The 18,649-nt window shown below is 34.0% G+C and overlaps 1 protein-coding gene across 1 annotated transcript in view; it reads right to left on the reverse strand.

The window, feature by feature from the left end:
* The window catches only part of LOC134842484 (calcium-binding protein 39-like), a 477,223-nt gene that overhangs the window by 19,029 nt on the left and 439,545 nt on the right, over positions 1-18,649 (reverse strand). The window contains exon 2 of the mRNA XM_063858846.1: positions 16,773-16,960. Within this exon, the coding sequence (XP_063714916.1) occupies positions 16,773-16,931 (159 nt within the window). The 5' untranslated portion in view covers positions 16,932-16,960. The remainder of the gene's footprint in view (positions 1-16,772; positions 16,961-18,649) is intronic.

Below are 18,649 nucleotides of genomic sequence, written 5' to 3' on the forward strand. Positions count from 1 at the left end.
AGTACGACATGAAATCACACTACTCTCTAGTTATTTAAACATCATTAAAGAAAATTTCACGAAAGACGACGTTTCACAACATACAAAACACGATCTACAAAAAATTTTGGCATGGTTCATAATAGATTATTTCACACACAATATCGATTTAATTGCACAAGCAAGAAAAAATTTTAGACCCCAAAACTCGAACGATGATACCGCTATCACAGAACAATCAGATTATGTTTGGGACCCCGAATGGTCTCATCCCGCATTTATAAGCTTCCCACAATCAATCTCAAGTCAAGCAATAAGTACGATATCTTACATAAGAGATTATGTAAAAGTAATACCATTAACCATTGATGCAACACCATTAAACTATAATACATTTTTACCCGATACACAAAATAATAGTTTAAACTCTACAGTTATATACAATGAAAACCTCAATGGAACTAGGAATCTTACTCAACAAGATATCCAGACACCATCACACTTCATAAATGAAGAAATTGTACACACAACAACTACACAACAAAGTATTTCACCAATACGCCCAAATTTAACAACACCAAGAAATACAAATCCTTCACAAACACAGGTAACCTTACAATCAACCGTTAAACCTTCGGTTGCCCCTAAATATTCACATATGGATTACCAAACATACAGACCCATGACAATACAATCAAAAACACGCAAAACATTCACTAGAAACAACTTTGCAGACCATAATTATAATTATACACATCCATCAAAAACATATAATCAACCACAAAGAAATTTTAACCAATATACAAGATCTCGAAATTGGGATAACCCAATGACCCAACCTAATTCAATAAATTTCCAAACAAATCCTCCACAGGATCACAGTGAAAATTACCCATTTTTTCAACAAAATAGAAATAAAAAACAGACATCTTATCAAATGGATTATTTATCCTCAGATGATGATTTTTTACAACCAGATATATTTGCACCAAATACTCAAGAATATCGTAGACAAGGAATACAGAGAACACGTACAAATCATAGAAATTTTTCTCCACAACCAATAGATGCACAACATCAACAACCAATTCAACAACAAAATCTAATTAATACACAATCTTTTCAACCAATTCAACAACAAAATCCAATGACTGCACACTCGTATCAAGCATCACAAATGCAAAATGAAATACCACTCCCATATTATCACCAACAACATGAAATAACAAGAAACCAACTTTCAAATTTTTCTCAAATGCCAAATGCAGCAGAACCATTACAAATGACAATGAATCCATACCTTATGGGTGGATCATCAATAACATCAAACAAACCTTTAATGGTTTTCACAGGAACAGACCCTGAATACTCTGTAGAAGATTATTTAAATGCAGTAACAGCAAACCTGATTTTAAATATTGGACCTGAACCAATTAATACGCCACTACATCAAAATTGGATACATCGACGCACAGCGTTAATACAAACAACCTTAGATGGCGCAGCCCAAAAATGGTTTTCAGTACTACCTCTAGAAATAAAATCAAACTGGAAAAGGTTTACACAGGAATTTTCAAAAATGTTTGACTCCGAAAGAAACAAACAACAACAAAGAGTTTTATGTAATGAAATTCGCAGATTACCAAACGAAACCATCAAGCAAATAGCAGTACGAATCGAAACACTAGTTCGAAAAGCATATTCATTAAATACACATGACTATAAAAACACAAAGATGACAGAAATCTTAATGATGACCTTAACACCACAATTAAGGAAAATAGCAATAAAAAAGAGAGCATCCCATCCTTCTTCAATTCGAGAACCCGATTTAGATTTTCGAAAACTAGTAGACAAATTAGAACAAGCAGAAATCACGATGAAACTAGAAGAAACGGAAAATCTGAAATTACAATACGTTAACAGAATTGAAACGACTCCCACTAATATTAATAATATACAGGAATCAGAGACAGACCTCGTTGAAAAAATCACTGAAATACTCAATATTTACGAAAAGAACCCAAACTTTAAAGGCAAACCATCTTTCAAAAAATGGTGTAATTATTGCCGACGATACGGACATAGTATTTCCGAATGTAGACAAAAACAGCAAGACAATCAAAATAAACCTCAAAAATATAAAGAACCAAATAAATCATTCTATCAATACATGAAAAAAGATCAAAATCTACCGAACAAAACAGTCTACAGCAACAACAGTTCAGGAAAACCACTCCCGAACAATACAAATTATACAAGAAATCAATCACCATATAACTCAAGTTATAGAGGAAGATCACCAGAACGAAGAAACACGAATAATTCATCACAAAATCACTACAATAGACCAAATAGTCGAAATAACTACTCCAGATCAAATTCAAATACACAACGATTTGTTTCTAGATCTAATTCCCAATCAAGAAATAACTACTATCCAAACAACCAATCACGAAATTCATCATACAATAGGAATAGAAACTACTCCTATAATCGAAATAGAAGTTATTCAAACAACCGAAACCAGAATTACCCGAACAATCAATCAAGGAATAACTCATATAATAGATCGAACTATAACAGACCAAACAATAATTACCAAAACAGATCGCGAAATAATTCACAAAATCGACACTCAAGTTATAATAATCGTTATAGAAATTATTCCCAATCACCACACCGGAATAATAATAACTATAATAATTCTAATAATCGCCACAGAAGTAGTACACCTAAACATCAAAGACAAATCAATCAAGTACAGTCAAATCCAGAAACAACATCAGACCCTCCAGGTATTGATGACACAGTAACTGATACGTTACAACTCAATCAAATAAACTGTACATCATCAGATTCAGAAAGTGATACTGAAAACACTCTTTCTATCAATATGATAAAAGTCGAAAATGACTATGAATCTGTCATATATGAACAACCCTTTCCATCACACATATATGAAAATCAATCAGAATTTCTTCAAAATTATTACACTACACCCATAAATTCCACACCAACGACGCAAGAAACAAACGAGATTAACACTACAAATCAAACCAATAAAAATACCAAAACAAAATGCTTGAATACAAACCACATTTATCAAAATATACAAAAAGAACAACCCAAAGAAAAAATTTGGACAATACCACTTCTCTTAGAAAGCCCAAGAAATAAAGAATTTCAACCACCAGACCTTGAAATAGATTTTTTAATTGATTCAGGAGCAGAATCAAACATAATAAACATCCCCACATGGAATGAAATAAAAACTTTACACCCAAAGCTAACACCTATTGAAACCTCCAGTAAGTTAGCAACAGCACAAGGATCAACATTGATAAACTACGGAAAAATCCAATTATTTCTCCTCCCCACCAGAACAATGGAACAAAGCAAAATTTTAAATAAGCCATTTAAACAAATATTTCATATCACTGACATTAAATATAATATCATTGGAATACCATTTATTTCGAAGTATATACCAACAATTAACATACTAAATAGTAAAATATTAATCAAAGATAAATATACAAAAACAAAAGAAACATCCTTAACATTTTTTCAAAGATTAAATAAACAACCACCATTCTTTTCAAAATTCTACCCGATATTTAACCAACAAAGAAAACACCTAAAACCACTATCAGGAAATATCTATAATTTTTCAATCAAACAAGTTCACCAATATGATAAAGAACAAAACAAACAAAAATTTTATATGTCAGAATTTGAATTCAAACCTATTCACAAATTTTTCAAAATCACAATCTCATCCATAAAATATTTGAAAAATTCGAATTCCGATATCATTTCCTTACATGTCTATAACAACACACCTTACCAAGTAACATTACCTTTAGGACTTTTAGGATATTGTGAAACCAACGCTACAATATCACCAATACACGAAAAAGCCTATCGCGTAAATAATATACTCCAATTACTAGATATTTGCCAATCTACAATTCTTAATGAAGAATTATCTATAAATAATATAATAAGTAACGAAAACAGAAATACGGATTATTTCACAAAAACTCCATATTTCAAACCTACATTCAACATAAGTAACTACACAGAGGACCAACAGAAATTTTTAACAATGTTTAATTTCCAACATTCACAAATAACACAAGATGAATTCGAAAAGTTAGCCAAACAGCTAATTGAATATTCATCAGTCTATGCAACATCAAAATTCGATGTTGGAAAAATCAGTTCATCACTACATCTCCCGTTAAAACCAGACGCAATTTTCAAAAAACAGAGAGCAAGTAAAGTACCAATTCACTTACATGATAAAGTAAACAGATTACTCGATATTTTAGAACAATACAACATTATATCACCAGTTAATAAAGAAGAACAACCAAAAGGCAACACATTTATCAACCCCGTTATCATTCTAGCTAAAGGAGAATCATTAAAAATCGTTCTCGACGCTAGATACCTCAATTCACTCATAGATGAATCAAAATGTAATTGGCCCATTGAACCAATACAAGTTATTTTAACAAAAATAAACGGCAAATACTTTACAACCGCCGATATGAATAGTGCATACAATCAAATGCCACTAGATGAACAATCACGACGTTTAACACAATTTGTTATCGGAAACCAACAATATGAATTCAACCGCTTATTCTATGGAATATCCATAGGACCAGCAGCATTTTCAGCTTTTATGAGCAAAATTTTTAGACAACTGATACTCAAGAAAAACGCAATCACCTATTTAGACGATGTTTTTATGCAATCACAAACAAAAGACGAGATGTTCAATGTTTTAGAAAAATATCACCAAATACTTCAGAACGAAAATCTGAAGGCCGCCCCCGATAAATCACACTTCTTTTTGACAAGAGTTAAATTCTTAGGACATAATATAGAAAGAAAAACAATCACTCCATTGAAATCACGCATTGACGCTATTCAAAAACTTCAACCACCAACAAATAAAAAGAAAATCCAAGAATTTCTTGGAATGTTAAACTTTTTAAGTAAATATGTTTATAAAATGCAATTATATCTACGACCATTTTATAACATCCTTAGACAACAAAATAATTTTGAATGGAACGCAGAACATCAAACACGATTTGAAGAAATAAAGAAACTTTTAACTGAACAAATTTCAAACACAATTCCAGATTCAAATCAACCATTTTATGCAATGTGCGATGCTTCGAACTTTGGCATCGGTGCAGCACTATTACAATCACATAATGGTACAAATAAAATGAACCTCATATCAGCAAATTCTCGATTATTCACTCAAGCAGAGCTACGACTCTCAACTCTAATGAGAGAATGTACAGCCATAATATATACACTGACAGAATATGAATTTCTGATACTTGGATCAAAACATCCAACAGTTCTATTCACAGACCATAAACCAATCATCTTTCTCTTTACACAAAAATCTAACCCAAACCACCGAGTTTACAGATTTCAACTAATTCTAATGAAATTTCCAAACTTACATATAGTTTGGACTGCAGGAAAAAATCTTGCATTACCAGACACCTTAAGTCGAAATACACCACCTGAATTACTTACACGAAAAACAACAGTTGAAATACCCAAAAACATAAAATTCTACCTTGCAGAAAACGAAACATCACCCCGATTGGAATGCAAATATGCAGTAAAAACTGATATTGAACAATCACAAATAAATAGTTTACAACATTTCCCACTTTATTTAGATTGTCAAAATAATCATTATGAAGTTGATTTACTTGGAACATCAACTTTCAAACCAATCCCATATTCTCAATGGATAAAAAATAACACCCAACAAAAACGAACAAAACAACACCCGCCTAAGAAAGACCATTTTCCACTAATTGAAAAAGAAGATTTAACTGATAAAATAAATTTATCAGGACCACAAACAAATGATTCAAAATACACAATAAATCAAGTTTTTGACCTCCATGACCCACTTGATACAATACCTTTATCTAAATTAGAAATCGAAAACATTTTTCTCCCCCCAACAGAAACAATTACAATTTCAACACTGAAACAATATCAAAACCTTGACCCAGTAATTCGACAACTGAAATCATGGCACAAATATAAAACTAAACCTATCAAAGCAGATTCAACCATTCTAGGAAACAAAACACTCCTCCGATACTTTCGCAAATTTAACAACACAACAATTAACGAAAATACAGACCTTTTAGAGTATAACCTGAATGAATCTACAGTTCCATGTCTCCCTTTAAGTATGATTCTTATAGCTTTTAATATTTCACATACACAAAATATTAAAGGACACTCTGGATCAGAAAAAACATATTCAAATTTTATACAAAATTTTTACTTTCCAAATGCACCAATTTGGATAAAAGTACTATGCAATGACTGTATAGTATGTCAACTAAATAAACCTTACCCAAATCAAAAACAAATAGCACAAAAACAAGATTTTAAAGGACAAAGTTTGTACTTTAATCATCGTATCTCATTTGATACTAAAGGACCAATTTCACCCTCATCAGAAGGAAACTCCTACATTATGGTAATTGTTGACGCATTTACACATTATGTAGCACTTAACCCAGTACCACATTGTAACGCTTATTACGCTTACACAACACTCTATGAACACTGGATAGCAAAATTCGGACTACCAGAAATTTTAGTTACAGACAACGGTACAGAATTCATAAATAATGAAATTATCACACTATGTCATTTATATAACATTAAACACAAACCACGTACATCTCATGCACCTTGGACAAACGGCTTAGTCGAAGGTATGAACCGTTCATTACAAGAATATCTTAGATGTATCATCAACGGAAATGATACAAAATATACCGAATGGTCAGCAGATGTAAAATTATTTCCTTTAGCGTATAATTCACAAATTACGACAACTTTAGGAATGTCACCATACGAAATGGTTTTTAACCAAAAGCCACGCAAACCAATAATGTTTACAGCAAATTCTCATAAAAACGCACAAGGTTATTGTCAACCAAATAAAGACTCAATTTGTTATAACCTACCTTTACATACACACGATGAAGATCATTTTCATCACCCACAAATTCTTAAACTAGCCTCCGGTACACACACCGAATGGATTCTAAATAGAGATAAAAAACACAATGAAATTTATCAAAAAATAACAAAAAAGTTATTACAAAGACAAAACATTAATGAACAAATCAATTCACGTTTTACACCAGCCTCCGAATTAAAAATTGGAACATTTGTTTTAATACCTAATTTTAATACTCAAAAAGGAATTTCTAAAAAATTACAACCCCTTCGAAAAGGACCATACCAAATAATTGCAAAACCCACTGATGTCACATATAAAATTACCGACTCAAACAAAAAAGAAATCGTTCAACATCGAAACAACCTATTACCTTATTACCCAAAAGAATACGCACTCCGCGAATTAACTCAATTATATTCTTTCACAGGATTAAAAATCATTCAAAATGAACCACATCTAAAAAACACAGAACAAAATGATAACCCCACCGAAAATCAAAACACAAAACCAACCGCCACCAAAAACAATACACAAAACCATAAAGAATCTCCAAAACAAAGAAAAAATAGAAAAATGACCGAACAAATAATACCCCAAGAACAAATCGACAAATCAGAAAATAGAAAAACAACAAGACTCCGAAATCAACCACGTAAAAACTATAAAATATTCATCCCCCAATCTAAAATTTTAAAGAAAGTGGAATTTCAAAAGTAATTTTAATATTATACTTCACTATCTTGAAACCTTCAAAACATTTTTCATTTACATTTTTCAAAATAACATGCTGACAAGTACGTAATAATTCTAGTTCAAAATAGACCAATAGGATTCATCCAATCCGTCACTTTCTCTAACTCAAACTAAGACCAATTAGACGAATCATATAGAACTCCAGGCACATCTATAACTATAACTTTACGACCTCCAGGTCAAAAATAAGCAAACCACTCCAACTTGACAACTAAAATAAATATCACCATAATACCGTACCCCTCCCTTATCTAATAACCCAAAGATCAACAATATTTCCCCAACTCAGACCACGAATACCCCCAAAGCAAATTTGTTAACTTAGCCTAAAGTAACAAAATGAACATTTTAATTAGCCTAAAGTATAAAAATCTCACCATACCCCGGATCATTTGACAAACAAAAATAAAGAAAAAGACGACCTCCCAGTCACCATGAAAATTGCCCCCAACAATTTTTTACAAAACTCAACCCACTTGTCAAAAAACTAATAAATAATCCGACCACACTAGAAAATCGCCTCAAACAGCAAAAAATATTCGACCAAGAGATCATTTCTTAAATGCTCTTCTCTCAATCAGTTACTCAAATACTCATAAATCTTAAACATTTTTTTACAATACTTGAAACCTTTATAATATTTCTTTTTGATATACTTGAATCTTTTCTAATAATCCTAATCATTTTTTGTAACATTTTTTTAATTTTCTACACTATACTCGAACTATTCCTCCAACTTTCCAAAACCCTTGATTATATCCACAGGTACGATTTATACAACTTGTCTAAATGATACGAACAATTTTCAGTAGAACTGATATTTTTTTATTGTTTGTAATTTTCATAACATTTTTATCATCCCTCATTTTGACAATATGTAAATGTATAAAGAAAGCAATCTTCACATTTGCCCTAGCAACAATCCTTCTAATTCTTTTTTTGGAAGAATATTATAATAAACATAAACCTTCCCACTAAAGTAACAATTCAAAAATCCATCAAAAATTGCTACCCAACAGTCACAAAGTCAGTCTTCACCGACATCATCCCAAGATAACCAAACACCACCTTCAACTACTCAAAATCCTCAAACATCTACACGAATTTCTTTTCAAGAAAATCCATACACTTTTGAAGAACGACATTCTCGTTTATCAGAACCACTAGAACCAGTTCAACGACAAGCACCTTTAAGCGAACCAACATATAACCTATACCCAACACTACCACAAGAACTAAGTAGAATAAAAAATTCTAGTCAAAACCAAAATACAGTCGAAATAAATAGACAAATTATACATCCTCGACGAAACAGAAATTTTCAAACTCCCCGAGTTCATTTTGATATACCTCAATCCCCATCACAAAACACTCCAGAAAACCCCATTGGTATATTACCAGAAACCCCTACGCTTCTTTCACAACGTAGCACCTCAAGCCTACCATCAGATTACTTAGGTTCAACACCAACATCTGAGCAAATACGTGAAAATCCTTTCAACCCCACAAACCAAACATCACGATTTCCATATTGGACTACACATTCATTTACACAAGGTGAACCAAATTTAGTCAATGACCCCATAGATATTTCTACGGATACAACAACATCCTCATCACTACCAGAAACATTATCACTACCATCAACACCATCAATAAGCCAGATTTCACCACCACCTTTTAACTTAAATTTTCCAAATAATCTCGACGCCAGATATCGAGAACAATCATCAATAAATATTCCTTTAAGACTAGATTGGAATACATTTACAGCACCTCCACCATTATTTGGACAACATCAAGAAAGTAACCGCCTTCATAACTGGGCACTTAATAGACTAAAATATCGCCAAGATATTCACAACGATATCCGTGATCACAATATTCAAATACTCCAACAAAACAGTTTACAATTAAAGTTTGAAATCACAGTTAAGTTAAATAATATTACCCAACATCCCTACCCATTAAATCCACCTAACATAACAGCTCAATCACTACCACCACCGTTTATAACTACTGAAGTAATATACAAATACGACAGATATACCAAAAACACAATTGGCTACATAACATTTTATAATCCATACTCAGGATTATCATACACATGTATATTCTAAAATTATTAATTTTTCTCCAACTCCCTTTTCTAGTAATCTCAAATCAAAACATAAACCCTTCTCCTCGTACAGGACCACAAGATTTACTAGTAACACATTACGATTGTGAAGAAAATGAACAAAAAACACTACATAAATATGCAATAAATCAAGTATCACAATGTGAAACAGAACCACAAGCTATAGAAACCACAGATGTAATAGCAACACTCTATTCAAAAGCCCGAGCAACAACAGTTACAGGTTATAAATTCACAGCAACATTTTCCGAAAAGAAAGTACATTGTTCACAAGTCTCGAACGGAAACAAAAACCGACTTGACCATGAATCATTCTATCAAAGTAATATAGAACGTCTTTTACATCTCAATCCCGACGATTGTAAAAATGAATTACTTAGACTAAACATCACACAAAATAAAAACTCCCAAAGAAAGTTAGTTAACTTTCAAGTTTTTTCAGACTCTGTACATCAATCACAACTTGAAAGACACCAAGGACATATAAAACTAGACGAAAAATACCCGTATAACGGCGCACACGGACGATTAACCTATGACCTACACGATAAACATTGGATACCACACATTGGTATAAATGACCCATCAAACTGCAAAGCAGACACAAAAAATAAAGGATACCAAGAAATAATGTTTTTCGATTGGAAAATACAACTCGAAAAAATACAACTAACACGAGATTTATCAGATAATACAATGATCTATCAAGGAATCCGATTACCTTGTAAAAATGATCAAGGTTATTGCGATCCTACAACGAGAACACAAGCAACAATTGTTTGGTTCCCCGAAGATACATGTACAACATTTCAAGTAGCAAAAATACACGCTCGTATGATAAAATTTCACGAAAAATATTTTATACAATCAATTCCATATGAACAAGTCCATCCATCACGAAAACTAAGTTCTAATTTTAGAAACATAGACAATATAGAAAATAAATTGACACGTTTTCAAATATACCAAGAAACAGAACTTGCATGTAAATACAGGAATCCACTCCATAGAACACAATACTCTGAAATATTAGTCGAATACGAAAAAGGATTCGACATGACCACTGGAAAAGTAAAAATTGACCCATATGCCACAGGTCATCCTCTAAACGAAGGAACATCCTATATACCAGTTAATTTTGAAAAAAGCAACGGACAACCTGGTGGACATCTAAAACCCCATGACACCAGAAGCACACGCTTACAAGAATTATCACTAATGAATACTACATATTTCGGTAATATCCACTATGATATTCATTTAGATATGAAACTAGATTATACAATTAGCCGAATTTTTCAAGAAACGTCACTCTCCGAATTAGAAACACTACACCAACTATGCGAATTAGAACGAACACAAATATTACAATCACTTGCACTAGCAGTATTAAAAATACCCTATGCAGGATACTTATTATCTGGAAATAGATCAAATTTTTTAGACTATGAAGGAAACATCTTATGGTTTTATACTTGTACTAAAAAAGTATCACCACTATACGTTTTTGAAGATAAACGATGTTATAAAAGAATCCCTATCTTTTATAAGAACAAAGTACATTTCGTTGACACACTTTCACGAAGAACCTATTTCTGGGATACCGCAGTCCCATGTGGATCAGAAAACAGCCACAATGTAGTACAACTAAACCCTGATGAAAATAAATATTATCTTCTCACTCCATATCCCACATTAATGCAATCACTCAAAAAATTTTCACCAGAAAGCATTCGCGCTATTGCTCGAAACCCAAATATAGACTTACAATCAATAGGAATCTATTCAAAATCAGATATTCAACATCACATTAGAACACAACAATTCCAAGAATTGTTAACACAAATGGACACTATACAAAGACAATCAATAGACCAAAATTTACGCAAACTTGCAGAAACCGCAGGAGTTGCCGATATCTACACGCAAGACTATAGCGGATATTTTAAAGACATTAAAGATTATATATATCTAAACGGTGAAAAATACCGTCCCCAAGATATATCACCAATTAACATTTTTAGCTTTGTTACACTCAAAAATGAGATCCTCGATTTTCTAGGATGGCCCTACTACATCTTAGAAAAATTGACTATTTTATACGCAATGTTTAACTTTATTGGATTTCTTTTCTCACTTTTAAAAGGAATCTACAACACATGTGCTATACACACACAAGTCAATCGACAAGCAAGTGTAGCACGCATACTCTTTGCAGGATTTTTTGGAATCTTTTCTACATCTATAAACAAAATTCTTTTAGACGCACAAATAAAGGAATATAACACAAAAATAGCAACACGACAAAATACATACGACGAAGAACATAACAATGTAGACATAACGCCAACGGCACCACAATTACCAGCCCTACCAAATAACCATCCACTATCCCTAGTCCCACGAAATTTTCGAAATTTAGCCATCACACATAATCCAAATTTTCGACTCACCACATCACAAAGTCCCATCCAACATATAATGACACACCAGTCACAAGATGATAATACTTATGAACAAATTATTGAACAACCCCATACCACCGCTTTTCAGTCTCAAAATAATCATTTTTTTAGCCCACGATGAGCCGCCAACTTGGATCACTACACCGATCAAATTCCCACCCAACCAATCTTACCTCTCCAATCCCAATAATACCACTTTTTGCTTTTCCGCCACCCGATTTTTCACCTAGTAATGTAACATCAGGCATGAATTCCGACACTAATTCACACATCTCAGTTTTATATTCCATCTCACAACTCAATAACCCGAATATTGAAACCCCCGATGAATTTGCCGACTCAGAACCATCCCCATCCAATAATTTTCATAACTCTTCTAATTTTTCTCAACCCCCTTTTCAACCCATATTATCCAATAACCCTGACCCAATCACTCCCACACCCTCTTATGCTTCCCAAGTTACCCCAACCTACTCCTCATACCATTCTGACCAATCATCTCATTCTCCAGACACCCCCCGAATCTCCCCAGAGCTAGATAATTTTATTACCCTTCAACAACAACCCTACCACCTTAATACCCCAACCATAAACCAAATCTCCTCCACAATAAATTCATCCAACCCCCCTACCCCTACACCCTCTTCAAATTATACTGAATCATTAGCACCATCATCCACATCCACTGAATCTTCACTCAACACTAATAGAGCTTACCGCACTTTTAAAAGAAAGTTCCCCAACCATCCTTTCCCAGCAAAACCAGGAACAGCCCGTGAATACATCAACCACCCCAAGCATACTAACACAAAAGAATTTTTAGCCATCACCTTACCCTCATTCCCACAATACACCTTAAAGACCCCCCACGACACTAACGAAACACGCAACTTTGTAGATGAATACGTTTTAATGCCCACTCTCTCTTGGACCTCATATTATCATTTTACTAACCCTCTTTGCTTACCTTTATCTAACACTCACATCGATATAGAGCGAAATACGGACATGCTATATCGACTCACTACACCACTAACCGCTAGACAATTTACTTACGTTGGATATAAAAAATCACTAAAAACACACACTGCACCTAGAGCTAACGAATATACACTCGAATACTATGATCACAACATCATCAGAGCTAACCAAGATCAATTCTTAGACGACGATCGCTTCGCTAATCCACAAATTACCGAGAAATTTTTCATCAAGACACCATATATATTCACACTAAACATCTTCGACCGAAAGTTTGATCACATTATTTCAGAAGCACTAACAGACACACAAGCATACGAAAGTTTTAAAGAACGCTTCCAAATATTTTCACTAACCTTTCATTTCCTTGCACCACACGAAAGAGATTTACACTGCTCACACGATATTATGTTGCGCACTAAACAAACCCACACATATAGTTATTATCGCTTCATCCAAAATCACTTTGACCTACACACACCCTCTAGACAACCACACCATCGTTTTCAATTCATTAATTCCAAATACACTTCACCATTTTTCCTAAATTTCACATATTGCATTAAAGACACTAACCTCCATGGTATTCTTCGTAATTATGACCCCATAACCCAAATGTACATCTTCTGTCCCATCACCAAGACCTTCAACGCCGAAGAATCCCGACCCTTCCTTATCCCGCACGAGTTTGTACAACCTATAGAAATCCCAATTTTAGAATTCATCCACAACACTAAATTCAATCACAAATTATATAATCTAATCCAAAACACACCTTATGAGTTTGCAGTTGGCACTGAAGAACTAACCACTATTAAGGCACTTCAATTGCTTTGGCCACTGCTTCAGACTAAAAATATCATCCGCATCTTAGCTAAACTACTAACAACTTCAGAACTAATTCACGACATCTTCCCCCACGGTTTTTTCCCCGACGACTAACAGGTAAGTATGAATTAAGTAAATATTACTAACTAATTAAATATTAAAAAACTCACCATACTTTATCCATGTTTTCTTTAGATTTTTAGCCTTCATCCGACGATCACCTACAAAAACCACAAAAAACAAATAAAGATCGCAAATTTCATCAAACAGATTTCAAAAATTCTATTAATCTCTTACACTTATAAATTTATAAATTTAATATCAATGCAATAAATTCATTTATGAAATTTTCCCCACAAGCAGTAAATCTAATTATGATGAAAATTTGTAACTTAAAATTCCCCCATAACTAGCAGTAAATTTCCAAATTCTATGCAGTAAATTAATAAAATGCAAATGCAGTACTAACCTTTTGATATTTTCATTCATTCGCACAGAAATTCTATCCACACTCGCACAGCTCGCCCACGAAGAATTGTTTAAAATAATGAATTTCAGTTTCAAGTTTTCACACTCAACAACTCTAACATATAATAACATGTTTCAAACTTTCCTTTAACCCGGTTGGAAAGGAATCATATACTAAACAAAACTAACCAACGCAGCTTACTAAATACCACAAATCATAGAATAACAGCATGACTAAGAAAAGGAAACCAACGGTACCCAAACCGGATTAACCTAGTTTAAAACTGGATAATTTATTCTTTTGAAGACTATTATAAAGTCTAAGAAAGAAATAATAAAACACAAAAAAGTCGAAAGACAAACCCATACCACAAACAATTTACTTTTTGGAAAAAGGACATAACCAACAAGACATAAGAAAAACCACAACAAACCCAACATAAAACGTTGTCACATAACAGGACCCCTCACAAAAACCGCATGAAATCATACTCCCACTCCTGGCCTAACCCACCAGGAAGGACGTCCTGAGCATGCTCTATAGCCGGCCTAACCCACCGCGCTACATCCACGCTTTGTGACCACACCTTTATTTTTAATAAGAGCTACTCAAGTGTGAGTAACTCTTCAAAATAACCGAACTAAAACAAAAAGCTTTTGTGAAAACAACTAACTAAAATCATAATTAAAAAATATTAAACTAATAAATGTTTTATAAAATGTAAATTACATTTATGCAATACATAGATCAGAATACAACACCAAGGACGAACATCTAAAGACAAAACGACCCCACTACGCTCGAGAGAGAATGACCAACCACAATCGATATGCCACTCACAATCACAACTCAAAGGATTTAGAGTACGACTTGACTTCGCAGAAAAGGACTTCATTGAACTAGACCAATGACCACCTCGATGTTCAAGTATACGTACAGATCCGAGTAACCAGGCATCCCCTCCACGCACAATCTCCACGCCATTCCCAAACTAAATCAGACACAGAAAAGTTCTCCACGCAGAACAGAAAAACCTGACATAGCCAACCATTCTGAAATCAGATTTGAGTTTGTTGCGAAGACTTAGTCGTTGTCACTAGAAGACACAACATCTTATGTCTCTAACTCCAGCTTCCTGGATCTTCTTTAACAAAAAGGAAACAGAAGAAGTAAGATGTTCGCCAAACACCAACGTCCATCATCCATCCTTCGAATTGCAGAAGAACTATTCTAAAAAACTCTGTAAAACCCGGATGGGTGGAACCTGATCTAAACTACATTTTATGATTGGATAAATTAAATGTTTTACCAATGTAAAGTATTTAATATTAACCAATCATGATCCATCTAACTAACAACCCACTTATTTGTAAGTGCTGAAGTTACTTGTAATTTCAGCACCAGAGAGATTTGAATTTAACTTAGAAATTAGTTGGACTCTCCCGAGCACTTCAGCAGCCGCAATAAACCAGTATACCCTAGATCTATTGAGCCTAGCAGAGACTAGTTAAACAACCTGAGACTAGATAGTATAAGAGTAAGATTAGGATCGGTATTAGACTAAGAAGTTGCACGAATCTATCCGGCCGAAAATAAGATAGCGTGACGAGCAGACGGTGTACCCTATCCGAAATTACTCTATGAGTTAACCAACTCGGTCATAACTCATTTGCTTGCTGCGTTGTTTATTTGATTGTTCCATTTCATGACATCAACAATTTCAATACCACAATCCTTGAATAAAAATTGTGAAAACCAATTTTTATGCTCGTTTTTATGAAATGCATATTTTATGCAGAATAGTATTTCAAAATTTATACATGGTTGGGGAGGGGAGGGCATTCTACGGTAAGTCACTTAGGGGGGAGGGGGATTGTACGGTGGTTCATCCGTTATTTTGTGATTTTTTCAGTTGAAAACTAAATGAAACAGAAAACAGCAGATAAAAAGATGAAATGCACAAAGAACACTCTTTAGAATAAACAATAAAGAGTCAATAATTAACTGTTTCCACGATTGCAAATAAAATGAAGTCTGATTTTTTATTCAAATTACGAAATCTGAGAGTCGACTTTAATTCAATTTTCAATATAACAGAAACTTGTCGACACTCACCTTTAGATGAAGGAGCATTTTATGTACATTTTCATTTTCTCGCTCTTTATCCTTTTCTTTCACATCCGCTCGTCCTAGCTTTGTTAAGCTTTCCAGCAGGGATTTTACAGTTTCCGAGGGACTTTTAGTGCTCCCAGCACTCCTGCCAAATATTGGCATAATGTCAACCTCAGATTTAATCAAGATCTGGAAAATCAACATATCATATTTTATCAACAGAATTGGAAACAGACCATCTTAGCATAAATAATCATTATCGAACATAAATGATCATTATGAAGAGCAAAAAACTTTTGGAAGCAAATACTTCAATTTGATTCTAGATTGATGAATCAGAAGATCAACATTTACACCAAGGCGAAGCCGAGCTTCAAACCACCTGCGATACAACACAAAACAATCACTAAACCGGAAAAATAAATCAGAAATGCTGAAATCTATCAAAACGAATTAAAAATTTTCAAAAGTTAAACCAAGAGTTTAGAAGGTGAAAAAAATCAGAAAAAAAATTACCAAGCTGTAAGCAAGCCGAAAATACCTGAGAGGAAATGTAACATTCGCCCGGAAGTACATATCGACGGAAAATAAAGCTAGGTTCTAAAACGACTGGCTAGCGTCTAAACACAGCTCTACATGCTTTTCACCGTCTCTGCCAAAGCCAGTTCTTTTGGTGGTCTTTCTAACATCGGATCGACAATAAAAAACGTTACTGTTTCCGGCTTCGATCAGAATGCTCTACTGTGACATTCGACCAGAATGGACCAAAATGCAAATTCAGGATATTCGGAATTTTAGCAGCGAACCTTCCGAATTGACGGTTTTAAATGATTAACAACGTTATTGGGACGATTAGTCAAACGGTGAAGGTCCAGATATTCTGGTATTTTAAAATTTTAAAAATTCGAAGTATGACGTCATATTTCTGAGAAACGTCAGAAACGGTCATTTTTGATAGAAAACCGGAGGAAAACACAACAACATTAGTTGCGATAGCGATAACAACAAGAATTGTGATTAAAAAACAACAACAAATTGCAGAAGTAGCAGAGACCGTTCCGATTTGCAACTATTGTGTCGCTACAATAGTTGCAAGGCCGTTGCGAAAAACGGTGAAGGGTGGAAGACAGCCTTCCGGAAGGAAGATAGGAGCCTTATTTCCCCGGATTCAGGAATCCGGAGGGGTCTCGGGACTGGAACTTTTATTAACTTATATTAACTTTTAGGTTCCCTATTATGTTCTTGTAACATTCGTCTACTGCAGTCACACATGAGGCTTAAGAAAAATAGGCCCTATAACCATTGGCTCAAGAGTCAGGGACACTATCTCTTGTGTTTTTCTACCTCAAATCAGTCGGAGCCAATTCGGTTCGTTTGTGACATGAGACTACGACCCGTTACAGCTTAAAGGCTACTACTAAAATATGCCCCCACTCTAGAATTAAGAACGTCCCCATACTTAGGTCTCTAGATATGTGCCAGTCGGTCATATTTGGAAGTTTGACCTTGAGAGGAGCAAAAAAACACTTGATTTTGGAGTGAAATTTAATTTTTCAAAATTTCGAATGGAGCATGTCATGCACGATTTTCTCGCGATAACTGAAAATCAAAAAAGAACAATTTCAGAACGATCGAGTAACAATCGCGGGAAAGTTACCAAATAAAACAGTGGGAAATTGCTTTTCGCAATTTCTGTCACAATAGAACAAGAGTAGAGCTGTCCCATCTAGAACAGAGACGAGAGCATTCCCACGAACTGGATTGTTGTGACTGGAGTACTATTATTAACTGGACCAGAGTGAACCTTCGGTGGAAAGGTGGACAGCTAGAGTGTCCTAATGGTTCACGAGAACTTACAGTCTAGAGTAAAAACTTGTTCT

The sequence above is a fragment of the Symsagittifera roscoffensis genome, chromosome 3 (genome assembly GCF_963678635.1).
Source record: "Symsagittifera roscoffensis chromosome 3, txSymRosc1.1, whole genome shotgun sequence".
Taxonomy (NCBI): Eukaryota; Metazoa; Xenacoelomorpha; order Acoela; family Convolutidae; genus Symsagittifera; species Symsagittifera roscoffensis.